The following is a 27,533-nucleotide window of genomic DNA, read 5'->3' as shown; positions in this document are numbered from 1 at the left end:
AGGTGGGCTGGATGTGACTAGTATAAGATTTGACATGTCGGAACAATAGGGTATAATTAACCACTCTACTACAATTAATGCTCAAACACAAAAAACGAGGTCATCATTGCATCCTCTACTATAAATATCAGGTTCTTTACTTGCATTTAATCTCTATTCAGACATAATTCACACATTGAATGCTCTCATTTATTGTTTATTTAATATTCCTCTCCCACACCAATCTCGCATCCATCACTTGGCTACATTGGTTTTCTTGCTTGAGTACCCTGCTGACTGAAGCATCGGAGTGGTCACGCAGGACACCTCTCCGACGCCCATTCACGTAGTTACTTTCTTGTTCGCAGATCTCTCAAATCGCTCAAGGAGTCACGAAGTTCAATCCAAGCATTCAACTCATATTTCCTTCAACATTTTGATAGTAAACCCGGCAGAGTTCCCGACCCGACTCGTCCGTTTCGCGCGGATTGCACCATCAATTTTGTGAGATAAATTTTTAATATGATCCAGTTTATAAAAGAACGTATATTGGTCGAGTGAACATGTTTCATATATATAAAAATTTGTGATATTATCTCATATATATATATATATATAATTTTATTGTTTTTGGTTATTTTTAAATAGTGAAACTTATTATTTTGTCAAAAACTTTTTGTAAACTTTGTTAGAATAATATATGAGAATTTCAAGATTTTCGTGACGTGCCACCTGTACTATGGGTGGATGGGGATGTGAGTGAGGGAAGCAATAATATCTCATGAGAGGCTCGGTTAAAATGTGATTTCGGCTTAATTCCATTAGCTCGACTAGTGGAAATCGAATTTTAATTATTGTAGCTTTCTGAATCATAAATGTTTAAAAAATAAAGCTATATATATATCTATTATTAATTTTTTTGTTATAAATTATGATATTAAATAATGGATTTATCGGGTACTTGACATTATTATGGCACATGATATTATTCAGGATTATAGTCCGGTATATTTTTTTCCCTGCCGATATGTTGACTACCTAATTATAAATTTCCGAGCCCGAATAAATTCCGACCTGAGCCATCTGTATCTATAATTTTGAAATTCAAAAGTTAAACATATATGGTTAGAGAAAATTTTGGAATAATATATGATTGATATATAGGGTCTAATTTAACAAACTTCTTCTCAACTTAACTAATTTGCTATCCCTGATCCCACCTAAGCTAAACAAATATAGTGTATAGACATTGTTTCCTTCGTTATAAAATAATATATTCAGATAAGATAATGATATGGTTTGTTACAAAAATTATGGGACGTGTCAGGAACGTAATCGTGTCAAATATGAAAGGATCCGACTTATTTAACCAAACGTTGTAGGTCTCGATTCGGTCGTAAGTTCTAACTCCTTCGAAATGACTCAAAAACGCAAACACAAAATGAGGAATATGACAAAATTACAAGAAGAATCCATTAATAACATTAAATATAATTATGTTGCTATGAACTTGATCAACATTTTTACAAATAATATTGATGAACATGTGGAATATTTAAAATACTTTGCTACAAGAACTTGAAATTGACATAAACAAACATAAAATTGACAAGAAATTCTTCAGAGCTTTGATGTAGCTTTTGTTGGATGTGTTTGTTGTTTTTCTTTCTGATTACTCCTTCTACTTTTGTACTCAACAGGGTAGTTTCAACCACATTTCACGATCACTCACGTTGAGTCATGACTCAACTCTTCGAATCGTGTTTTTCTTGGATTAACTGCCTGCAACTTTTGTAGGCTTGACATCTGTTGGGCTATGACTTGAAATTCTATTAGTTTTGGTAACTTTTGTGGGCTTAGCTTATTCTAAGTATAACAGATACATTATATTATTTTTTAAAAAAATTCGATTCAAATATTAAATAAAATAAATATAAATAATGGATTATTGTTTCATAATTTGTATGAAATGATATCTGGCAAATATACATGTTAAATCACCATTTTACACACTATGACTGAGCTATAAGTAGAGCCACGTGCTACGGGTACGTTTTTTGTTTGTATATTTGTGATATATATTGATATTTGATTGGGTTTATAAAATTTTTAAGAATTACTTAAAAATATAAATCAATTTTTTTTTTAAATGAAAATATATGTTAAGACTTCTGTCTCAACTTCCAACCTGCTTTCACAATATCTAAATGTTTTTTACGAAAATATAGATAAATGAAAATAATGAATGATATAAAATAAGTTAGGCAAAAACTTGTGAGACGGTCTCACGGATTGTATTTGTGAGACGGATTTTTTATTTGGGTCACCCATGAAAAAATATTACTTTTTATGCTAAGAGTATTACTTTTTATTGTGAATATGGGTAGTGTTGAACCGTCTCACAGATTATGATCTGTAAAACGATCTCACATGAAGTCCACTCAAATAATGAGGCCAGGAAGTGGGGTCCTTACCTTAAATCTTGGGCATTATTTATTTTTTTTCTCGAGAAATAGTTCCCATATGCTCTCTATATAAACTACCAATCCAAGTCTAAATCTTTCAATAGAAAATAAACCAAAAAGAAGGGTAAAAAGTTGTGAAGAGGAGTAGAACAAATCTATCTTCTCCCTTTCTGTTCCCCATATGGCGGCCTCCGTCGAGAACCGGCAGTTCAGAAATCTTGAACCGGGCCTGCCGCGTCCCTACAAGCATGTTCCGACCACCCACCGCCGGTCCGACTCCCCGGTCCGTGGATTCAACTTTCCCCCGTCGCCTGACCCCGCTTTCTCCAACATAACATTGAATAATGGCAATTTTATAGCCGATTATTCGTCCAGCGACGAAGATGATGACGAAAATGAATGGGCTGTTCATATCAAAAAGGTTAACGCCGAGGTTGAGCCGTCGGTTCTCGACTCACGGGACGAGCTCACTGCGGATAATTGGGTGGAGCGCAACCCATCTATGGTTAGACTCACCGGAAAACACCCCTTCAACGCGGAGGCTCCGCTGCCACGGCTAATGCACCACGGCTTCATCACCCCGGTTCCTCTCCACTACGTCCGTAACCACGGCCCGGTCCCGAAAGGAACCTGGGACGAATGGACAGTCGAAGTCACCGGTCTGGTTAAAAAACCGATGCGTCTGACCATGCACCAGCTGGAAACTGAGTTCCGCAGCAAGGAATTCCCAGTCTCACTCGTCTGCGCCGGGAACCGCCGCAAAGAACAAAACATGGTCAAACAGACCATAGGTTTCAACTGGGGCGCCGCCGGAGTCTCCACCTCTGTGTGGCGGGGCGTGCCTCTACGCGCCATCCTGAAACGTTGTGGGATTTACAGCAAGAAAAAAGGTGCACTCAACGTCTGTTTTGAAGGGGCGGAGGATTTACCCGGCGGCGGGGGATCCAAATATGGGACTAGTTTAATGAAGGAAATCGCCATGGATCCGGCGAGAGATATTATATTGGCTTACATGCAGAACGGCGAAAGATTAGCTCCGGATCACGGGTTTCCCGTGAGGATGATAATTCCCGGATTTATTGGTGGAAGAATGGTGAAATGGTTGAAACGTATAATTGTGACGACAAAAGAATCCGATAATTATTATCATTATCGGGATAACAGAGTTCTTCCTTCTCATGTTGATGCTGAACTCGCTAATGCCGAAGGTAATTTTTTAAATTATTATTTTATTTTATCGTGAAGATTATTTATTTGCACTTTACGTTAAAAAAAATAAGTAATTATATATATATATATATATATATATATATATATATATATATATATATATATATCGTTGCATGAATAAATATATCATATAATAATTATTTATACTATGTTTTCAGCTTGGTGGTACAAGCCCGAATACATAATAAACGATCTGAACATCAACTCAGTGATTACAACACCCTGTCACGAGGAAATCCTGCCCATTAACTCGTGGACGACTCAGAGGCCTTACACGTTAAGGGGTTACTCTTATTCTGGTAAGAGCTCCGACTCCAATTCTTTACATGCTTACAATTTAATTTCATGTATAAATGTTTTTGGGTAATCCCAAAGTTTATCCAATGGTATATATATGTGTAGTGTCTAAGGTAGAGTGAATAAATTAAAATAAATCCTGCCTACGTAGATAGCGATGATTCGACTAAACTCTGGTTTTTGTTTTCGCCTGTAAACTAACTGCAAACCGACTGGAAAACCATGAGCATGCACACAGACACATAATCCAACGTATTGTCATCTATAATTGCAAGAGAACTTTTTTATTACTTTTTTAAATATTTTATTTTCTACAAATATTTGTTTGACTTTTCAAATATGAAATCCTGGGTGGGTGGGTGCGTGCGTTGCAACTAGTTCCCATTGGGAGCGTTGCACACATATTTTCCAAGTGGATTATAAAAATGGGACACTTGATATTTGTTTAAATGTGTGGAATCCACTCTTTCGGCAGAAGAATTGATTAAGCAAACTATGTAGGGAGTGTACGAGAATATTCATAGATAGTGACCATCAGATTTGACTAATATATGTATATATAATAACATTTAATTTCCAGCATCTTAGGGTCATACGTACTTTACAGCTGCATGTGATGGAACAAAGCACCTAAAAATTACGTCCGTTCTGATTATATTTTAATTACTTTCGCATCAAATAATTAATGTCATTTTTCTTGATGAGATGTATCAAGTGGGATTAATTTGAAATCAAATGAAATAGGTGGTGGGAAGAAAGTGACAAGAGTGGAGGTGACTTTGGATGGGGGTGAAACATGGCAAGTTTGCGTGTTGGACCACCCTGAGAAGCCTAACAAGTACGGTAAATACTGGTGTTGGTGCTTCTGGTCACTCGAGGTCGAGGTGCTCGACCTTCTTGGAGCCAAGGAAATCGCGGTTCGGGCTTGGGACGAGACTCTCAACACACAGCCTGAGAAACTGATTTGGAATGTCATGGTATGTCTATACTTAAACAGTTAGTGTACATGTACAATTATTTGTTGTTAGGGCTAAAAATCACTGCTTTCTTTTTTTTTTTTTCAAAATTTCCAATTATTATGTATATTTCTTGGTTCAGGGTATGATGAACAACTGTTGGTTCCGAATAAAAACCAACATGTGCAAGCCACACAGGGGAGAGATTGGAATCTTATTCGAGCACCCAACTCAACCGGGGAACCAAACTGGCGGATGGATGGCGAAGGAGCGCTACCTAGAAAAATCGTTAAACGAAAATCCAATCTTAAAGAAGAGTGTGTCCTCCCCATTCATGAACACCACCTCAACTATGTTATCCATGTCGGAGGTTAAGAAACACAACTCCGCTGATTCAGCCTGGATCATTGTCCATGGCCATGTCTATGACTGCACCCCTTTCCTCAAAGATCATCCTGGTGGCACAGACAGCATTCTCATCAATGCCGGAATGGACTGCACAGAAGAATTTGACGCCATACATTCCAGTAAGGCGAAGAAAATGCTTGAAGAATATAGGATCGGGGAGTTGATCAAAACCGGCTACGCCTCTGCTGATTCGTCGCCGAATAACTCAGTCCACGGCCCCACCGGCAATGGTATCTTCCCCCTCACGCCAATCAAAGAATTGTCGCCACTACTTAGAGGTGTCGCTCTTGTGCCACGTGAAAAAATTCCATGCAAACTCGTGGCCAAAACTTCCATCTCACACGACGTGCGATTGTTCCGATTTGCACTGCCGAATGAAGAGCATGTGCTTGGTTTACCAGTTGGAAAACACATCTTTGTCTGTGCCACCGTTAATGAAAAGCTTTGCATGCGTGCATACACCCCATCTAGCGGCGTCGAAGCAGTCGGATATTTCGAGCTCGTGATCAAGGTATACTTCAAAGGGATGCATCCGAAATTCCCTAATGGCGGGTTAATGTCGCAGCATCTTGATTCCCTGACTCTGGGTTCATTTATCGACGTGAAAGGGCCGTTAGGGCACATTGAATACCTCGGAAAAGGTATTTTCACAGTGCATGGCAAGCAAAAGTCGGCTAAGAAACTCGCAATGATCGCCGGTGGAACTGGAATCACCCCAATCTATCAAGTCATGCAGGCGATTCTGAAAGATTCCGAGGATGAAACCGAGATGTATGTCGTGTACGCGAATCGAACGGAGGACGACATTTTGCTGAGAGACGAGCTTGACGAGTGGGCGGAGAAATATCCAAACAGGGTTAAAGTGTGGTACGTGGTGCAGGAGAGTGTACAAGAAGGGTGGAAATATAGTTTAGGATTTGTAACAGAGAGCATATTGAGAGAGCATATTCCGGGGCCCGAAAAAACTCTGGCATTGGCCTGCGGGCCGCCGCCGATGCTACAGTTTGCTGTGAATCCGAATTTGGAGAAGATGGGGTATGATATCAAGGAAAATTTATTGGTGTTTTGATTAAAAGAAATTAGAAATAATAAACGGACTTTGTAAATAATCAAGTATTATGTACCTTCGTATTTTCTTGAAAATTTGATGCTAGTTGTAATATTATTCTTTGGACAAGGTTTAAGATAGGTATTTTATTTTTATTTTTATTTTTATTTTTGTTTTGTCATCGTTGGATGATCCAATTTGTACGGTGTAAACGTAATAATAGTGATGTAATTTGTACCCATTTTTCTTCTATGTTCTTGTTTCCCATCAAACTTCTCTCTCTTTGAGAATTGGCTTGTCCAGTCCTTTTCTCAAAAAAATGGGTGACTTTAGTTGATTGGAAACAACAAAATAAATAAATATTGCTCAATTAATTGATTGATAAAAATAAAATACAAGTCCCCATCTTAAGTTATTAAAATATAATATTGTAATTTTGATCTTTTCTACGATAATAAAAAGGAAAATGTGTATTTTTAGTTTTGTTTATTTGTAATTATGATTTTCTAAGTTTTCTGAATTTTAGTAATGGTAATGTACATTTCAATTTTTTGTAACTTTAGTACTTTTTAATTTAGAGTATTGATGTGTCATTATATATGTAAACGTGACGTCTGAAAAGAACTTAAATTTAACAAGATAAATATCAAATCACAAAAAAAAAAAAAAAAAAACATATCGATGTCGTCGTGAAATTGTAAAAGTAAACTAGTGCCACTTGAAAATGCAATATTAATATTCTCCCATGTGATGTTAGTATCCCTTCTCTCATATTGCATACATTTGGTATAGAATATATGTGATAACTTGATTTATTAATGATTTGATCAAATGCTTGCAAAAATTAAACATGATATTGTTGAATTAGAGACCAGTAATGCTCCAAAATATCTGACAATACAATGTACGTTTAGTCAAAGTATATTTTAATTGGTAAAAGGTGGAAAGGGAAGCAAACAAATCCGGAGGGAATCTATTGGTCGTTGGCTGCTGTGGCCTCCGAAAGTCGCATAAAAACGTTGCGTTTAGCTTTGAGCCAAATACCAATTTTAAGATTTTCATCAAGCAAAGGCCATCAACCTATTCTCCGCAGCGCACTCTCTGCCTTCACCCCTTGTCCCTTTTTTTTTTCAACACTAATTTTTTCCAAAAAAACTCTCATAAAAGGCGATTTATTAGTCAAGTTTGTGAAATGAATATTCAATCCCGTCCATGAAAAAATATTATTTTATTACTTTTATTTATAAATATGAACCGAATCGACTCATCATACAGATATAAATCTATTTGTAGGTCTCTTGTGAGACAGTCTTAGGAATCTTTATCTTTGAGAATGGTCAACCCTATCGATATTCACAATAAAAAGTAATACTCTTAACATAAAAAATAATATTTTTTCATGGATGACCCAAATAAGATATATGTCTCACAAATTACGACCTGTGAGATCGTTTCACACAAATTTTTGCCTAAATCCATAAGATAGTCTCAGAAAAAAATAATTTTTAATAATAAATTTTTTTTTCTTTTAATTAAAATCTATGATATCATTCTGTTGGAAAAATCTGTCTTTGACAAATTGGATGATCAAAACAAAAAACACGATGAAGTTGAATTTTATCAAGTGTTTACTTTATTTTTGTGGTTAATATTACATACATCGAATTTTGAATTCCCATATAAAACAGTGATTTTTTTAAAAAAAAAACAAAAACAAAACAAAAGCTTATGCGAGACGGTCTCACGGATCGTATTTTGTGATACGGATCTCTTATTTAGATCATCAATGAAAAAAGTATTACTTTTTATGCTAAAAGTGTTACTTTTTATTGTAGATATCGGTAGGGTTGACCCGTCTCATAGATAAATATTCGTGAGACCGTCTCACAAGAGACCTACTGTTTAAAAAAAATAATATTTGTATATATTGTGTTTACTTTGAATTATTATGGTCGATCAAGTAGTTTTAATTCATATCAAACTTTGATCAATTCATTTGTCATTGTGTCAAGTTGGAAACACTCACACGAATTAACAATCATCTTTGGCATTGTTTGTTACATGTGATAATGGTGGGATTGATAAATAATCTCTTTTATCCCATGTTTGGTACTTTTTTAAAAGAGTGGGTCTCATGTGAGACCGTTTCACGGATCTTGATCTGTGAGACGGATCAATCATACCCATATTCACAATCAAAAGTAGTATTCTTAGCATAAAAAATAGTATTTTTTCATGGATGAATCAAATAAGAGATCCGTCTCACAAATACGATCCGTGAGACCGTCTCACACAAGTATTTGCCTTTTAAAAAGCCCATGATATTATCATGGGCCCTTGATAAATAAATTTTAAGAAGGATAAAACATCGTTTGTAAGAGGTGTGATAATTTTAATGTAATGATAAAATATATTACAAATAACTTAATTACTCTCAATTTAAATGTATTTAAGTTAATGTTAAATGTTTATTATACATACACACACACACACACACACACACATATATATATATATATATATATATATATATATATATATATTTGTATACACACACACATGTATATGTGTGTGTGTATGCGTGTGTGTATATATATTATATAACGTAATTTAATAATTGAGATATGCAATTACAAGATCTTGATAACAATGAAATATAAGTTTTTGTGATATGGTTAATTTTGTCATTACAATTCAATATATAAAATTTAATCACTTTTGTTAAAATCATACCAAACATTCAACATATTATCATATAATTATATTTATCCTTGATTTATCCTTATACTATATATCCCTTACTTATCATATACTATGTATCAAACTTTACTTTTATGTTTAAATAATCCATACCACTAATTTTTGCGTGTCTGTTTCTTAATAAAGACTTCAAGCTTGAAACCGTATATTTCGTTTATCTGTATTTTCTACACCATTTTACAGCTCAAATTTTTTTAAAAAATATATACATTAGTCATAATGGAAGACACTATCAAATTATATATATCTTATTACAAATGATAATTTAAAAGATATCAACCTATCTACATCATTAGTATTTTCTATTTCAAATGGATTAATATTTTAGAGTATGCTCTGATCTTAAATTAAAGCCACCACGAATCTTTGAAATTTTTGTAATACCACTAAAAATAGTTTTCATATGTTCCACACATCTATTGTGCACACTTATGTGAACTCCGATGAAATGACACTTATCTATTAGGTGTTTCATCACATTCAATATATGATTGATACATAATCGATACTCACATAAGTGTGCAATTATGAATGTAAAAATAGAGTGGAGAGGCGTGAAATAAATTATATAGGGTATTTTAATAATGATAAACACGTTATTTATTATTAGATTGCATCTCGATTGAATACGAGCTATCACTTTTCTAATGAGAATTTAAATGATACTAATTATATGGATCGTGAGTCATAAAACCCGATGCAAAATAAATAGTTATTTATTAAAGGAAAAAATAATAACATGTTGGTTGGTAGGTTTATCCATTGAATCTGTATTAAAGAGTGTATAATTATTTTATAAACCACTTGGAATATTCTTCCAAAGTCATTGGATTTTGCAAAAGTGATTTGTTTATTGTTTTTACTCTTTTGTCTTAACCTAGGGAAGAGGAGTACAAGTTGGTCTTGGCTGCCGACTTACTTTATATTTTTAACCAACAAGGGACTTTGGGAAATTGGTGTGATTAATATTAATCACAAACTTCATTTTATCATAATTTTTCGATATTGCCATCAAACTTGTTTGACTTTTGCAGTTTAAAAAACTATACAAAAAATCACGCGAGACGAGATCATAGGTTAATTTTACGAAACGAATACCCAACTCACCAAATTCATGGAAAATATTATTATTTATACTAAAAATATTAATTTTCACTTAAATTACGACCATGTTGACTGATATGATGAAAATAGATCAAAAGATTGGTTTAATTCGAAAAAATAAATAAATTTTTTCGCCTTTGGTCTCAATACATCAATCCAAACGTTTTGTCCATCCTAAACATTGGCTATTTCATGTTTATTAGTTACTTGAAATCGAAATCAAAAGTCGATGATGTTGAAAACAATTAGTTTTAGATGGAATAAAATAATTAATTAGATGTAAAGTATGATGTCTATTGTTAGATGATCTCGTATATTTTTATCAGTGAGACGAATTGATATGGTCCATATTCAGAGTAAAAAAATAATTATTTGACATAAATAACGATATTTTTTCACGGGTCAGGTTTGGTAAGAGATTCTTATCATGAAATTCTTTCGTGTGACAGTTTGTGTTAGATATAAGTCAACCTCAATATAAATGTAATATTTATTGTGGTAATTATAATAACTACATAAAAGCGTTGTGTATTGGACCGGGTTCAGCGTATTCTCAAATGGAATGTTCGTTAAATTAATTGGGCCTTTGGGAGGCCCCATTAAGTATAAACAAACCCAATTGGGAAGCTTGTATATATGGACTAGTAGTCTATCACCTAGATGATTTTCCATTTACTCTTGAAAAAACGGCCCAGTTCTCCAAGAACTTTATATGTAGATAAATAACTTTTCCACTAAATAATCTATGTGAAACGATGTATTATAATTTTTAAATGCTAGAAACAATTTTTTTATGAAAAATTATTGTTGGAGTTAAGTTAATATTTAAATCACAAAACATTTGTACTGAAAATATTTTGTAATTATTTTGTTATAATTTGTAAAAAATACTATAGGGATAATGAGCTATTATTTAAAAAAAATAAAAATGATGATGCAGTTTGTTCATGGGATGAGGATAATATTGTCATTTGAATATTAATCTGTTAAGTGAGATGATGATAGTATTTATATTTAGAAAATGAGTAGGTTTTTTGTGAGACTGGTCTCACGAATCTCTATCTGTGAAACGGGTCAACCCTACCGATATTCATAATAAAAAGTAATACTCTTAGCATAAAAAGTGATACCAATAATTGTCGAATATCAATCGAAATTTTTCCTTGATCGATCCGACATTCGACGCACCCAGATCGCACTCGTACACGCTTGCACACAAGTCAACTCTTTTCCAGTGCAAATCATGGGCATGTGCCGGCGTGTGTGAAAGAAAACATCTTAACCAATCATTCTCACACCTTCAAAAAGTGTAACTTAATATAAGTTCAGTAATACATTGTTAATTTTCCTACGTGAGACATTTCCACTCACCATCTACTTATCAAATTCTTACTTGTCCAATATTTCATTCAAATGAACAAACCCGATACACCAAAATGCTCTAAGTCCAACAAAGTGAAAGATTTCCAATCCTGTGAAGCAAAAAAATGATAGAATTTCAATCAACAGTATCATATAATTTTATGGAAAATGTATGTATATAAATATCTATCTATGTGTCCAGTGTGTGTACAATTTTTACCATTATCGAATACCTTACCGACCTTTAAATCTGGAAAAATCAATGACATGACACTCAATGCATGCTTCGTAAATAGCAAATTGCTTAATTCTGACTAGAAGTACATCATTTTAATGGACAAGAAAATAACAATAAAAAATTAAAAAAATGAGAGCGTTAAATTATTGCAATTAAAATCGTTGTATCTTGCAATTTGAGTTCATTTTCTCCAAGAGTCCTGGACTGATGCTCGATATTAGTAACATGGTATGTATCAATATCAACATCGAAAAATTAAATTTTTACGAACATCATACATGGGCACAATTTTGAATAAAATGGTATGTAGTAATCTGAACCAACCCTTGGGTCCAGTGGGCTTACAGATATGAGTTGCCACTAAACAATAATACCATTTCACGAAGAAAAACCCTATTATTTTAAGTTACAAAATAATTTTATAAAAATGCCAAATTCTTCAAAAAATCTATGGTTTAGGATGATACACTCCATCTGTGATGCCATAAAACCAAGAAAACTCTTGAGTAGATTAACATGTACACGAACCAAGCGTTAGTCTATGCTACATTGGAAGTGTTTCTCTTTCTATTCTAAAATCATCAGATGACGCGATTCATTCACATTTTTATGAAAGTTGACATATATGTTGATGATTAAAGAGCTAACGTTTGACTATATTATAGGAGAAAAAATAATCCAAATGTAATATAGACGAGAGAGATATTACTATTATCATTTCATTATATAGTTATTTCATGATGTGAAAATATAGTAAAATTATATTAAAAAAAAATCAAGAAAATATGATCAAATTATAGATATGTGGAATAGGAGTGGACACCAAAAATTTACAAGATGTCTCAATCAGCATCTTAATGAAAAAGTCAAAAGCAATGCATTTCCACAAGACACAAATGCGATATATGGCACCCCATAATTCTCATTCTAAACCTCAATTCTAAGTCACTTAAGCGTAGATAAGTCTCTTTCACCATTTATACGAAGGATTTAGTGGTCCAATATCAAACTATTCAATTCCATTTATAATAACAAAACTGTTTCGAGCCACATAATATTTTTCTTCTTCCAAAAATAAACGTGCATATTTTTAAGGGGTACATCCCTAAAGCATAATATCAAATTGTTAATTTTTAAAACTATGTGATCAAAATATCTTCATTAAAAAAAACGTTGACATGTTTAAAACATCCTGCGTCTTAATATTAAAACTTTGTTTTTTGTTGATTTTTAGTCATATCTATCACAGTTCTGACATGAGAACAACATAAAGCTAGCAATTTTTCGGTTTCATGTCAGTTTTTTTCAACATAACATTAGCGCTTCGACTGAATAAGATTAAAAACTAAAAAAAATCATACAAGTTTTCGTTTCAAATGTTGATGGTGGCTTTGTCCACCCTTGGATAAGCCTTATGTTGGACATTTTAATAAATTCTCCCAGCACTTGGCCACACATCATTCAACTCTGTAGGGTTTAGCCTGGCTCCATTGAAAAAGAATCTTGAATAGTGTTTTTGTATATTTTCTGGATCATAATTTAAAAATCAAGCAAGTTGCACATAGAAGTAGCCAAATTCCAAGTTGAAAGAGTTCGTTCGATTCATGAATTGGCTCTTTCAAAATATTACAAATTGGATCCAAATTAATGAATCTATTTTCATCGTTAATTAATATAATGCGATAGTTAAATATATTATTGAATTGTGAATTGTCTTAGTCCGATGGAATTGGTCCTAGAAAATCCAAGCCCGTATCGTACGTTTTCATCAGAATAAAACAATTTCGAGTAATTTTACAGGTAGATATTACAATACTTGAAAATAAAATATAAAAAAGGATTAGTTTTTTTTTTTATTAAAAAACGATAGTTACAGTTGGTGTAAAATAAGTGGTCCAAAGTATTAGAGCTTAGGGTATTTGCTATATAATATTAATTTCCCTTTCAGAAATGAAGAAAGTGTACTCTTACAAAAAAATATACTGGTTTTTCCCCTTTCACAAGGAGATTTTATATTTTGATTGCTTGTGGGAAATGAATATATATATGATGCACAGAAAATTTCATTTCCATATAATGCCGAAAATTTCATTCCCACAAGCAATCAAAATAATTTTGACCGAGGCGAGGCCAAAATCTGCTATATTAGTACAATGTCAGAAGTCCAACGAGCCCACATTTCCAAAAGGAAAAGAAAGTAAATGAGTCAGGGTATGGTTAAAACTTATGGTGAAATTTTAATCCCGAAATTTCGAAAAAGTATATATATATATATATATATATATATATATATATATATATATATATATACACATAAATAAAAGGAATTGATAGCTTCTAAACAAGTGAGGACGGATAATGAAATGTCGAGACTTGCATCTTTTAAAGTATAAGTCAAGGACCAGAGATTCAGCACCATGCATTGGTAAATTATAAAAATAACATTTATTACAATAAAATAGTACGATGTGGTTGCTAATATTTTATCGGTACAAACAAATAAATATATATTTAGATGAAAACTTGTTGGCCTGAGTAAAAGAAAGTGCGTGTCACGTTACACTAATTGTTTGTTTCCACTTTATTATTTTTTAAGTAAATCTATTTTAATAATTAAAAAAATGGCTTTTCAGTACAAATTTACAAATATATATTATATTATATAGACAAAAATTTGTGTGAAACGATATCACGAATCATATTTTGTGAGACAGATATGTTAAATATGATAAAACTATATATTCAATATATATGTGTTATCTCATCGATTTTACGTGTAGAAGATACTAAAATTGTAAATATATACATGCTCGGATATGCATATTATATATATTATTAAAATGAAATGTATCTATGATGGAATGAATGATGTTGCATCAGTTAGTTCTCTGGGGGGTAATAATGATCCCAAAAGGCAATCATGAATATGATGAAGATTTAAAGTGCGCAGCATAATGTTTATAATATAATTATTAACAAATTATTTTTTTATTACAGTGCTTGGGAGTTGTGCCAGAAAAAAAAAAGGCAGTGGGTGGTGAGGGTAAAGTCGATCCTGGGTGTGGGGGCACAATCAAGGGTCAAGATTCAATTCATGGGGGTGGAATTTTTTTTAAAAAATAAAATAAAATGGGCCAGAAATTTTCTGGCCCTTGGATCTGCCCGTGCAGGCACTGCCTGCACGGGCAGCATCGAATTTTCCGGTGGTGAGTGAGACAGAAGGATCTGAGGTAACGGACGAAAGCAGATCCCCTGAAAAAAGAGCACCAAAGGTCAAAAACACAATTTGGGTAGCCCTCACCCAACCTTGACCACTGCAAGAACTTTGACCTCGAATCAAACACTAATCAATATATATATATAATTAAATTAAAAAAATGAAGTACGGTAAAAGGAAGAGGGGGGGGGGGGGGGGGGCTGGCTGCTATCAATGCGTTTCTTTAACATTTGCTTTCTCTTCTTTTAATGCGTTTACAACTCTTCCTCTGTCCTATTAAAAAAGAAAAGCAAAGGCGCAACAAAAGCTTAGTAGTTAGGACACAAACTTGAATTTCTATACAATTTAGATTGCCTCGGTAATTAGTGTATTATAAAATGTCAAATTTCTCAATTAACCAATTTCTTGTCGGAACAAAGCATTTTCACAATTCAAGTGAAACACTCGAATGTATTTGTACAATTTAACAAAGAAATGGCAAGTTCAATCATATATAAAATTTTTCAAAAGGAAAAAGAAAGACGAAAACAAAAAGACCAGAGAGGGTGGGGGTGGGGACTCTCATAACAAGAGGAGCTTGGAAATCTCACCAAAATATCTAATAATTTCCACCACTTTTTTTTTTCCTCTGTTTATAAACTGTACACTTTAATTTATTCAAATCCCCCTCTTCAGTTCCGATGATTTGAATCTTTTTCTTTGGGGGCAAGAACTTGCTCTGTTCACTATACCTTATCTTTGATGACAACACCAACAAAAATAGGGAAAAAGACCAATTCCCTGAATTCTGAAAACAGGCCTACTTCCAATAACGGCTGATCCACAAAATTCAGCCAAATTTGAACCTTAATTCTTCTCCCTCCGATCCCGGAATCGATTGGCGAAAAAACTTGATAAGTGGGTACTCTTTTTCCAGGAGATTCAACCAAGAATCTTTAGATACCCCTCTTGGTATTGTGTTGCCTCAAATAGTGTCACCTATCTTTAATGAATATTCTCCCAATAAAATCTCGAAATCTCTTGGAATATAGTTTTGGGTCAACTGCTGAAATTGAAGTAGAGTTGACTTGTAAGGATTTGTACATGTGCTCGAGTTTCTTGGTGATATCGTAGTCTTGCAAAATGTCAATGATTCCAAAATAGAGGACCACTTCGTAGATTTCACCGCTCCGGGAAGGTCTCAAATCGTTGAATCCACCCGGTGTATACTGATCAAAATCACTCCTCCGAGCCACTCGTTCTGCCCTTGCTGGCATGTTGGCTCCAAGTCTGATCAATGGCTTCCTGATCAAGAACAAAATCAACCATAACCTCAGAATTCGGTCATGATAAACAGAATGCAGAAACAAGAAAATAGGTAAATTTGCCCCAAGAAGATGCAGAATAGCCCACCCCCAACCAATATCGTGGGTCATTTCCATCAATATTTGCTATAAATGGAGTAAAACGAAATCAAAAGGACTGGACTGAGATCTCTGCTCTTATCACAAAAGGCAATAATAAGGTGCCCCCACAAACAACTGTCTACTAATAAAATGCCTAAACAATATTGCCACCACAGCAACATGACCTTCCAATTATTCCAACTACCATGCTAAAATAATTGGAAGAAAATTAAATGACTAGCAATATTGCTAATTAAAGCATTCATATCTACAGTTTTCTCGATTATATTAGAAGAAAATAATTTGGGAGGTCACACTAGAGAGACATATTCTTGATAAAAAATATCCAAGTCCTCGCGACAAATTTAAACACACAATTAAGACCTCAATATGTATTTAAATATGTTGAACTGCAGACCTGCCGGCTAAAACCCGATCCATGTCTTGAAGTTCTGCTTCAAGGAATCGACAGCCACGAATGAATTTCTCATTTTGATAAGAACCATTACCTGAGGAGCACGGAAACTGATATAAGCAATCTTTAAATCCCAGAAATGGTGAATAATAACTACCAAAACATTAACTAGGTATAGCCAAAAAAATTATGAAAATATACCTGTTCTCAACAAAAAAGGTGACAAACCAATTTTTTCTGCAGTATTATTGTCACGGAAATGAAGACCAACTAAAAGACTGTAATCCATGATCCCCTCAGCCTCCAAGAATTCACAATCACATTCGATTTGTCTGGAGCAATCGTTTATATTATTAGAAAAATGCCAACATTGTGAGATAGAGAATAATATTGGTAACAAGAGATGCACCATACTCACTTGATAACTTCTTGATACCAGTTGGTCTGAAGCCTAAATACGAAGTTCAGGTCAAGATCTTTGAGAGTTGTAGTTTCATCTCTCTCACCCTCAGGCTTCTCGGTTGAGCGTCCATGTGATGATCCTTTCAAGTCAAACCTTCTATGTATTCGATACTCAGAACAGAACAAGTTTCCCATCACAATGAACCGAGTCTGAATCACCAATATTTGAGATAAGCTGTTTGGCAAAACACTAGTAAAAAAAACAGAAAGTCTTTTTCATAAAAGTAAATGTACCTTGACGCCACCAACTGGCTTTACGCAATGGACACCAAAGAACTTTGTGACCAAGGAATTTTCATAGCGACATACATGCTGATAATAATTAGGAAGCATCTTAACAAGCACCTAAATAAAAAATAACCCAACATCAAATTTGCAGTGATGATTAACTAAGACATGGTGTAATAAAAAACAATTTTAATGCTGAAAAAATAACAAGCCGAGGGGATAGGAAACTAACCTTGACTTCTGATTTTTTCACTGTTTTGATCATAAACCTATCATCTTGTGTCAGGTAAAAGAAACTTCCACTTTTCCCTGGAGAAGAAAGCTCCCTTAGAGCATCATTCCCACAAATGGCTAACATGTAATCGGCGGGATCTACTTGGAATAATCCTCTTAAATGTCTGATAATTCAAAAAAAAGAATTCACAATCTTAGGATGTTGGAAACAGCAAAATGTTGCAGAAACACCATAATCAGATAGAGCAACATTATTATGCAAATGGAATGAGAGCATAAAGAACATGCAAATGAGGGATATACTGAACATCTGATGGAAATAGCAAGAACTGCAATTTAAGCACGAATCCAACAACTAAATTTAAAGAGGAGCGAATACCTAAACACCACAGGACAATAATCTTTCCATCGGAACTCTACAGACTGATGGGGCGGAGTCACTTTGGACCCTTCGGAAGGGAACCTAGTCCAAAATTTCTCCTTAGGATCAAAATCACTCAGCTTAAGATCACGCACAGAGGAAGCATGCTTTCCCACAGAATATCTACCAAGATAATAATGATAAATCATCAAAAAGTCGAATAAACTCAAGCAATTGCCTCAATATTGATAGACCAGCAGCCAAACAAAAAGACTTTCATTAATTATTAGCCTAATTCTTACCTTATGCCCACCTGGAGATTGAGCATCAAGTCATAATTCTTATGCCCTTTGGAAATTGTATGTCCGGGCTTCTTCACTTCCCCACCCCCAAAACATGGATTCTTGCGAAACTGTTTTATCAAATCTCGATCCAACGCAAACCCTTCCCTATACAACATCGATGCCTCCACGTCATCCATGATATCACAAGTTATATCCCCAGCTTCGCCATCCGATTCCCAGATACAAATCCTCGGAAAAGCTCTCTCCGCCATAACACCACCGTCCACAGACGACCTCTTCTTCCCACATCGGCCCCCAATCACCACATTTACACTCTCATCCCCCACCACCAGCAAAGGAGTGGATAGCTTACTGCCAAAATACCCCTGTAAACCTTCTTCGCTCCAATTCCTGTTCTTGGAATTGTGAGCTGGGTAAAAAGTACCGTTCAAAATCTGGGCTCTGTTACTATTTTTACTATAATCAGCAGACCAGCATCCAATGTAACAACTTCCATCAGGCCAAGTGAAAACTCCATGCCCTTTTGGAATCCCATTTTCCCAATTTCCGTCATACCTATTCCCATTGTTCCATACTAAAACGCCTCTCCCATTAATCATCCCATTCTTCCATTCCCCAATATACTCATTCCCGTTCCTCCAAACATACCTCCCTTGGCCGTCTTGCAGATTCTTCTTCCACTGCCCTTCGTAATAATCTCCATTACTGTAATGCTTCACCCCGAAGCCATGCTTCCGATCCCCGGACCACGAGCCTTTATACATATCTCCGTCGCATCCGATAAAAGTGCCAGTACCCTCCATCCGACCCGACTTGAATTCACCTTCAAAGGTCGCTCCAGAAGGCCAGGAAAACTTCCCCTTCCCACTCGCTTTTCCCTTCTTCCACTCGCCTTCATACATACACCCATCTTTCCACAAGTACTTCCCGGATCCATGTGGCGTATTGTTCGAGAATGTTCCAATATACAGATCTCCATTTGGGAGATGTTTTTCGACGATATTAGCCGCGTTATTCTCTGAAATGGAGGTGGGTGTTACCCTACGGCAGGTGCCTTGTGACTTGCTTCGAGGAATAATGACAGCTGATCTCGGCGTAAAAGTTATGCTAGTATTATCAAGGAATTTCTCCGAGTCCGTATCTAAAGTCTCTCCATTCGTCTTCTTCTGGTCATTCTCTATAAGCTTTATGCATAACAGTGAGTCTGGCATTCTTTTCTTCTCTTCTGGAAAGCAAAATAAGAAGCTTTCCTGCATGATAGTAAGAAACTCTATGTTGGGTCGTTGCACTCAGCTTCGCGAACGAGAAATTTGACAAATAGCTAGGAAAGCCAGCTCCAGTAGCATTTTCCGGCCTATATCACACTTTTTTCCTCAACTCCGGAAAGAATCCAAGAGATGAACAAGAATAGTGCAGTAGTAACTTGTGATGGCAGAAAATTTAGTAAACAGTAGTGTAGAGGAGAGGTTTGGAGAGAGAAGCAGAAGCAGAAGCAATGAATAACAGGAATCTGAAAAGGCCGACGGAGGGAAGAAAAAGATTGGTGAGAAATAGAAATGTGTGAATAAATGACAGCGTGTGAATGCAGAGAGACACGACAGCGTTCGAGAGTTGGTGTTTTTTTTTTTTGGTAAAAAAGTAACTTGAATGAATATGAATATTGTTATTTTTGATACGCAGGATCAAACTCGTTAGAAGTCTTCAGAAACCAATCAAAACCTTAAAATAAAACCAAATTGCATGATTTAGATTGGTTTCCAAATAATCATGGCTTTAATTTATTTTAAAATCCATCAAATCTTATGGATTAGTTTTAAAATGAACTCAAACTCACTACATTAATATAGAAAATCATGTAATAAATTTTGTTGATTTAACGTGATTTTCTTAGATATATGTATTTTAACTTTCGATCAATGGTACAATTACATTGATACTTTATTTATTGTAGATTTTAGTCGAAATAAGAATAATTATAACCTTGGCATGTTTGGTACAAATGACTAGACTGGATTATTTTTTTTGTCGATGTTTGGTATTATTTTAAATAAAGTGACTCAATCAAGTGTAAGAGGGATAAGCGTTTGCTAACTAAAATAAAATAATATCTTCTATCATATTGTATTATCTATAATTTTCTAATCACTTTCTTGTTTTCAACTTTGTCATTTGTCTTACGCCCAAAAATACCCAATGATACCTTATCTCACTTGGTTAGGGTTATGATTTTATTATGAATGAAGGGTAATTTGACACTCACACACAAAAATTATATCAAGCACAATATTTTTTTTTTTTTATCATCCAACCTTATATTTCAACATCAATACTTATTTTATCATTTATGTATTAATCATTCAATAATATTATCATCGGAACCAAACATAGCCTAAAAGTCTAGATTTTTTATAAGGAGTAGGTCTCTTGTGAGACGGTCTCACAAATATTTATCTGTGAGATTGGTCAACCCTACCGATATTCACAATAAAAAAGTAATACTATTAGCATAAAAATTAATATTTTTCATGGATGACTCAAATAAGAGACTCGTCTCACAAAATACGACCCGAGAGACCGTTTTACACAAGTTTATGTCTTTTATAAGTTATAAAATTTTGTAATCTTCGTTAGTATTTTAATACATGTTTTTAATTATAATCAATTTAATCAACAAGCAAATAAAATGTTCTCAAATTCTGTCAAATGTATCAGTCGGTATTTTTTTTTTAAAAAAATTACAATATTTCATAAATTATTTCACTATAAAACTAAAACTTAAAATTAATCTTCCAAACCAGACAAGACAAAACAAAACAGACATTCATGGTTTGGGTTATTTTGGTTATAAAAATTGCATGGCCTGTTGAAATTTTGTAAAACTGATAAAATATGATTTGTTTCAGATTTTTATATAAAACCCATCCCTAAGATTCGTAACCGTTATTTTTTATTACATATCGAATAATCTCTCGAACTAATGTAAACTTACTTATTTCATCAACTCAAATATCTGTTATTACTTTTATAGATATTGAATAAGTGTGAATTTTTTGGAGACATTAACATATTTAAATTGTTATTGCAATTATTTTAAAAAAATTATACGATTTATCAGTCACCAAATTATCGAGTTTCAGACATGTCTAGTCTTTTTAAGTTATACAAGCTCAAATTAGTGGCATCTGAATATTTCAAGGTAAAATTCGTGGCTAACATGCTCAAATCTTACGTATACGCTGGATCAATTAACGTATACAATTTGGCACACATACCCCTAAGCCCTGAGATGAGCTATAATCAGTCAGCTAACAAGATTTGGTAATTTTTCAGACAATGAAAGGGGCAGGACAGTCTTGAGTTAAACATGCATGAGTGAGAGTAGTATTGAGATAGGTGACTTCTTAGGAAATTCTCATTCGTCAAGCTGCTGACATTGCGCCGCTTGATATGGTTGGTTAAGTGAGCCGTAAAAGAGTGACACCAGATCTTAACTGGTAATACTGTCTCTGCTGAGGAAATGACTGACAACAAGGAATGGTAAGATGGATCTATAAGGGATAAGAGACAACACAACATATAGACACGTATCTCCTCGGATCCAATGAACCTAACCCAACTCGCCGTAGCACATAATCTAAATGAGCCAACTCATTTTTCTACTTCCAAATGGGTATCTAAAATCTTAACTCAACCCACATTTTTATCATGGTGCGTTGGGTTGGCCCGACGAGTAAAATCCAAATTGACTTGTTTATATGCGATTATATTTATACCTTTATTTGTTTTTTTTTTATTTCTTTGATAACATCGTCAGGGGTGAGAATTTGCCATAATTTTGTCTGAAACTTGAATTTGTTCGAAATCAAGTACTCCAGTGAAAGATAAACCATAGACTCTTTGATATATTTTTATATTCCAAAACATTAGCATTGCCAAAACGAGCCAATTGGACATGCCGACTCATAGCCCGTCATTCAATGGACCAGGTTTGGTCAATCTCGTCATTTTAACGTGTCCCAAAAATATCTTCTCAATCCGTCTATTTTGTGTGACGAGTCAAATCGATCCAACGAACCAAACCGATTTTGTATAGAATTTGGTGGGGTATGACGTGCTAACCCCGCAACCCCATCACGACCCTTCATTAGGCGAGACGAGATGGACTGTCCCGCATTTTGACAGATTCAAATATTTTCAATCTAACCACATATTATATGCGATGGAGCTAATCAATCTATTCGACAGGAAATAACTAAGTCAACAACAACGTCGACCCTTAACATGCGTTACGCTTGTTGGTGAGCAAGTGTGGGCCTGGTGGGCCCAATTACGTAATGGGTTGCGTCGTTGAAGGCCCATTATATTAAAGCTCATAATCAGAACTGGGACAACTCACTGTAACATCAGTATTCGTCATTTTCCATCTCTAATATCATTTATTAAACTGTGTAATAATTAATTAAAAAAGTCAATATTACTCGGTAAAACATAAATATATATAAAAAAAAAAATAGAATTTTGGAACCTAATTAGCAATTAACACCACATCGATCTAATGTTTTGGGACGAATAATAGGATAAAATATATTATATCGTGAATATAATATAATAATTACAAAATTTGAGATAAATTGGTCGTGGTTAGCAAATCATAGTAGTTGATAAAATGTCTTCTTCTTGATTATATTATAGAAACATGAATGATATAACAAGACTATTATATCTAATATTTTACAATCGATTTTAAGATTTTCTTGTAGCACAATGATTTTATCTAATAAATGTAATTTTTTCACATAATATAACTTTGTTATATGCTCAAAACTAGCATCTAAAGTAATATATTATATTATATTATATTAATGAGATTATTATATTAATGAGATTTATTGTAATTGAATTGGATGAGTAGTATTACTGTGACACAATTCCAGATATGAACCATCAGCCTTCTATAGAGCAGTCTATTTTCCTGATAGATATATACTGCAGGTGGTGGATAATAGATACAAATTAAAATTTCTCCCTTTATATTTCATTAATTGCGAACGACCCCTTGCGATTTATTAATCGGGCCAGCATTTTTAATGACTGCAACCAGGGACGGATCCATGAATAAAAGTTGGGGGGCTTGAACTCAATATGATAAGTTATATATTATTAAAAAAAATTACATTATATCGTTCAACGAAGTTGTGCCCTACGAGATTTTAAAATATAAAATTCATCAGTAATAGATTTTACATCAATATGTTTAGCTAAATCTCGTTCAATATAGAGTGTCAAACAATCGGCAAGAAAGTCATCCTCCATTTTATTGCGAAGTGCCGTCTTCACATACTTCATTGCAGAAAAAGACCGCTCAATAGTGGCAGTAGACACAGGTAATGTCAAAACAAGATGAATCAATCTAGTCAACATAACATAAACACTTGACCGTCCACTCTCGGTCAATTGCTGACACAACTCAACAAATGTAGATACCTTTAAATTCTGCATCACATCAAGTTTATATTGTATCAATTCATACTCCAAAGCAACAATTTCTTGAGCTGTGAAAAATCTTCAGGATAAAACTTCTTCGCAAGCTTGCAAATATCATCACTGTTAAATGAGTCAAATGAATTTTTAGGATCTAAAGCTGTACTAAGAGAAAGAAGTTTCACCGATGACTCATTGAACCGAGTATTTAACTCCCATCAAAATGAAATCTATTGCTGCATTAAAAACATCAAAGTGGTAATGATGTTCTATTGATGTTCTATTTTGAAATAGTTCAAGTTATAATCCTAAACAAGAATAAAATAATTATTAAACAAGTAATAGTCAATCAACAACTCAACAACAAACAATCAAGAAACCACAAATCACGCACAGAGAAGCTATAAAAAACAAAATAAAAAATGTATAGCCGATTCTTACATGGATTGTTGTCTTGCCGATGAGCAATTCGATTTCTTCGGGAGTCCGCAATTCTATTATGTCGCTAAAGGGCTTGGGACTTGGGAGAAAAATTTTGTAGAATTGAGGTGGCGTGGATCAGAGGATATGGGATGAATTTGGTCTCATCCTCGTAAATGGACGGGACTTGATTGGACTAAGACATTGATGTACGACGATTTTTAAAACAACCGTCGCTATTAGCAACGGTTTTTCAAAAAACAGTCGCTAATAGCGACTGTTTGAATTAAAACCGTCGCCGATCCACATCGGCGACGGTTTTACTAAAACCGTCGCAAATATTAGCGACGGTTTCTAAAAAAACCGTCGCTAAAAAAAAGTGGGCTGGGCTACAGCCTAGTACAGCCCTTGAATAAATCCGTCTCTGACTGCAACGCAAGCCACGAGTAGTAATTATATAGTTTCCAACCACCCATCACCTTCCGGGCGAATGTGTGTGTGTCTATATATATATATAAAAGTAATATAACTATTTAGTCCACATTATTTATATATATATAACTATTTAGTCCACATTAAATGAACAAACTAACAAATCCATCGATCCAAACAAAGGAAATGCGATGCAACGGGCACACGGAGACGAACTCAGTGGGCGAAAAAAATGACCCACCATACATGTGAGCGATGGCACCAAGGCCATCACAAGAAATATCCATTTCATGGGAACAAAAAACTTTAGGGTTCTATACTCTCCATACATAGTACCTTGTTTCGTATTTGATTGAAGCAAGCAAGAGATAATCCTCATGCAGTCACGTGTTGGTGGCCCTCGTGGATATTACATTGTCGTTTCAATTTCTATTTTAATTTGTCACCTTTCTATAGATTTTTAATTTCTGTCAATAAGAAATATTGAATTATACAACATACAAAAATAAATATATAAACTCAAACACTAAGAATTCTCGATACTGAATGCATTTCATCAAGAGTCCTTATTTGAAAGTACTTTTTTTCTTTTAATCTCCGTCATCTGGACGCAGAAATCCTTGTGAAGAAATGTTAAAAACCCATTTATTCAAAAGATAATAACATTGTTTCTAGCTGTCAATAAAATTTTAAATTGTAGCACCTGAATAGTAAAGTCGATTAAAGAAAACAAGAAAATTAACACCAAAGTCGTGCATAATATTCATGTAGGATACACCATACATCAGTGTTTGTGCCACACAAGTCATCAGCGAAGATGAGTGATTAGACAATCCAAAATTTTTGTATCACCTTCCCATAATAAATCACTATATTTGTAGTTGCACATAAAAAATTATCCTCCGTGCAATGTTGAGATGAAAACAACGACGTCTTTCTCCTCCAGCGTTGTATCCAGCTGTCCGCTGAGTTCCCAATCACAGTCATTCACGAGGACCAAAACTCCAGGTCTTCTGCATGTGCATCAGATATGAAACCAACGCATCAAATCCCAGTTATGCTAAAAAGTCATTCTAGGGAAGGTTACAAGCAATGAATCATTTTTTTCTTTGGATGAAAATGTTGAAGACATATAATTAATATTAATTTCAGGCATATTTCCTACATCCCTAACTCACAAGTGATGGGCATATTCAAACGTAAAATTATTGTTGGGCCACACGGATGAGCTCAAAATTTTGGGAAAATTTTTTTCTAACCGAACATTGGTTGAAAATTGAATCATAACATATAACAACTCTAAGAGAGGACTCCTTTTTACTTTTTAGATAAACGGTTATAATGAATGAGTTACTTACACAGTATCCCCTTTCATAAACATTTCGGGCCTTTCCTTGATCAAATTGGTGCGGACCCAAGAAAGCAAGTGTTTCATAGTTAGTTGCTGAAAATCGAACAAAATACACCATAACTTCATATGGTCAATAAGCGAGAGAAAAAATTACAGATTACTGGTGAGGAAAAAGAACTGTAATTTAGAAGAGATTCACCTGTTTTTCTTCAGCCTGTAGGTCGACATTTACTTCATGAATCTTCACAGAATTGCAGAGAAGTTCCAGTCCACCACTGTTTTTCCGAGGAACGGGCTTCAAAATATCAGCAAACGAGGAAGAAGAAAGAAAACTGTGGCGGTAAATTATAAAGTTTATATACACTGACAAGCAGTCAAAAGATCAAGCCCATTATATATTCCATATAGCATGAATCATTATCAGTCAAATAGGCCTGAAGTGAAAATGAATTAGCCAAACTTCACGTCTTCAAGCAGCTGAACAATGCCATGACCAAATTCCAACAATAACCAAAACACGGTAATTAGAGCGTTCATGTGGTCACGTATAACTAAGAGCATTACCATAAGCAAACATGGTATAGTTAAAAGAATTTCTATGAACATACACACATAAAAAAAGTGTGGTTTAACTACATTCCTGGACGTATATCTATAATTTCCAACTTCCCTTTTCAAGAAGGCACCAAGGGTTAGTGTGGTTTAACTACATTCCTGGACATAAATCTATATTTTCCAACTTCCCTTTTCATGAAGGCCCTAAGGGTGGCAAGGGCGAAAGAAACTTAAAAGAATGATATAGTACGTGAGCAGCAAACATGAACTACCAGATTGAAATACTCCCATTATAGCATCATCTTTAGTGCTCAAAACGCAGTAAAATAAGGATCCAATTATTATGTCGCTCCTCAAATCAAGGTTTGTTTTCAAAATCCCATTTTTAGAACAAAAGGGTTGCGAACCTGCTTTCTTCAGCTGATTTGATTTATAATCTTATTTTAAATCAGAATTAGCAAACGAAAATGAAAAAAAGCAAAGTTAAAACTCCAGTAAAGAGAACATAAGCTAGATCAAGTTCAAAGCTAATTAAAGGGTCCAAATTCGTGCCCTGCTGGTAAATTACATGCGCTCGCCGCTTGCAAATTTCTTCAACTGGGTTCGCAATTCGTACTCAATTTTCCAGTAACACCACACTAACATGCAAAAAGAAATAATATAAATTGATTTTTTTTAAAGAGAGATATTACCCGAATTCGAGCGTCAGCTGCATAGCTTAGGAAACCCGGGAACTTGATTTGCAGAAATCCCGATCGAGGGTTTCGACTTCAGAAAACGTCCAAGCGATTCAAACAAAATTCTTGGTTAAGTGCGATTTTAAATGATAAACGTTTTGGT

The 27,533-nt window shown here is 34.3% G+C and overlaps 3 protein-coding genes across 3 annotated transcripts; 1 reads left to right on the top strand and 2 right to left on the bottom strand.

Moving 5' to 3' along the window:
• The first annotated feature begins 2,536 nt into the window (after positions 1-2,536).
• LOC140808033 (nitrate reductase [NADH] 1-like) lies at positions 2,537-6,635 on the top strand. The gene is made up of 4 exons (XM_073165028.1): positions 2,537-3,652; positions 3,833-3,973; positions 4,716-4,948; positions 5,070-6,635. Exons 1-4 carry the CDS (start codon positions 2,626-2,628, stop codon positions 6,402-6,404), a joined length of 2,736 nt encoding a protein of 911 aa, XP_073021129.1. The 5' UTR covers positions 2,537-2,625; the 3' UTR covers positions 6,405-6,635.
• A 9,015-nt stretch (positions 6,636-15,650) lies between these two features.
• LOC140807160 (phosphatidylinositol 4-phosphate 5-kinase 1-like) lies at positions 15,651-20,049 on the bottom strand. Its single transcript, XM_073163881.1, has 8 exons — positions 18,452-20,049; positions 18,168-18,332; positions 17,787-17,952; positions 17,561-17,671; positions 17,283-17,476; positions 17,066-17,196; positions 16,868-16,958; positions 15,651-16,348 (listed from the first exon to the last, which is right to left on the bottom strand). Exons 1-8 carry the CDS (start codon positions 19,708-19,710, stop codon positions 16,039-16,041), a joined length of 2,427 nt encoding a protein of 808 aa, XP_073019982.1. The 5' UTR covers positions 19,711-20,049; the 3' UTR covers positions 15,651-16,038.
• Positions 20,050-25,514: 5,465 nt separating this feature from the next.
• Positions 25,515-27,527, bottom strand: LOC140807235 (ubiquitin-related modifier 1 homolog 1). The gene is made up of 4 exons (XM_073164007.1): positions 27,386-27,527; positions 26,338-26,413; positions 26,146-26,231; positions 25,515-25,800 (listed from the first exon to the last, which is right to left on the bottom strand). The coding sequence occupies exons 1-4, from the start codon at positions 27,406-27,408 to the stop codon at positions 25,683-25,685; spliced, it is 303 nt and encodes a 100-aa protein (XP_073020108.1). The 5' UTR covers positions 27,409-27,527; the 3' UTR covers positions 25,515-25,682.
• Positions 27,528-27,533: the final 6 nt, after the last annotated feature.

The sequence above is a fragment of the Primulina eburnea genome, chromosome 12 (assembly GCF_022965805.1).
Source record: "Primulina eburnea isolate SZY01 chromosome 12, ASM2296580v1, whole genome shotgun sequence".
NCBI lineage: Eukaryota > Viridiplantae > Streptophyta > Magnoliopsida > Lamiales > Gesneriaceae > Primulina > Primulina eburnea.
The sequence above is the reverse complement of the archived record's forward strand: the minus strand, read 5'-3'. Positions and strand labels throughout refer to the sequence as shown.

Excerpts from the sequence above, each read along its gene's own strand:
- LOC140807160 (XM_073163881.1), bottom strand. The coding sequence starts at position 19,710 with ATGCAGGAAAGCTTCTTATTTTGCTTTCCAGAAGAGAAGAAAAGAATG. Across the intron at positions 18,333-18,451 it reads AATCTCCAGGTGGGCATAAG|ATATTCTGTGGGAAAGCATG; the intron begins GTAAGAATTAGG and ends TTATCTTGGTAG. Across the intron at positions 17,197-17,282 it reads TGGTATCAAGAAGTTATCAA|ACAAATCGAATGTGATTGTG; the intron begins GTGAGTATGGTG and ends CGATTGCTCCAG.
- LOC140807235 (XM_073164007.1), bottom strand. The coding sequence starts at position 27,408 with ATGCAGCTGACGCTCGAATTCGG. Across the intron at positions 26,414-27,385 it reads CAGCTGACGCTCGAATTCGG|TGGTGGACTGGAACTTCTCT; the intron begins GTAATATCTCTC and ends TCGGAAAAACAG. Across the intron at positions 26,232-26,337 it reads TACAGGCTGAAGAAAAACAG|CAACTAACTATGAAACACTT; the intron begins GTGAATCTCTTC and ends TTCGATTTTCAG.
- LOC140808033 (XM_073165028.1), top strand. The coding sequence starts at position 2,626 with ATGGCGGCCTCCGTCGAGAACCGGCAGTTCAGAAATCTTGAACCGGGC. Across the intron at positions 3,974-4,715 it reads AAGGGGTTACTCTTATTCTG|GTGGTGGGAAGAAAGTGACA; the intron begins GTAAGAGCTCCG and ends CAAATGAAATAG. Across the intron at positions 4,949-5,069 it reads AACTGATTTGGAATGTCATG|GGTATGATGAACAACTGTTG; the intron begins GTATGTCTATAC and ends TTCTTGGTTCAG.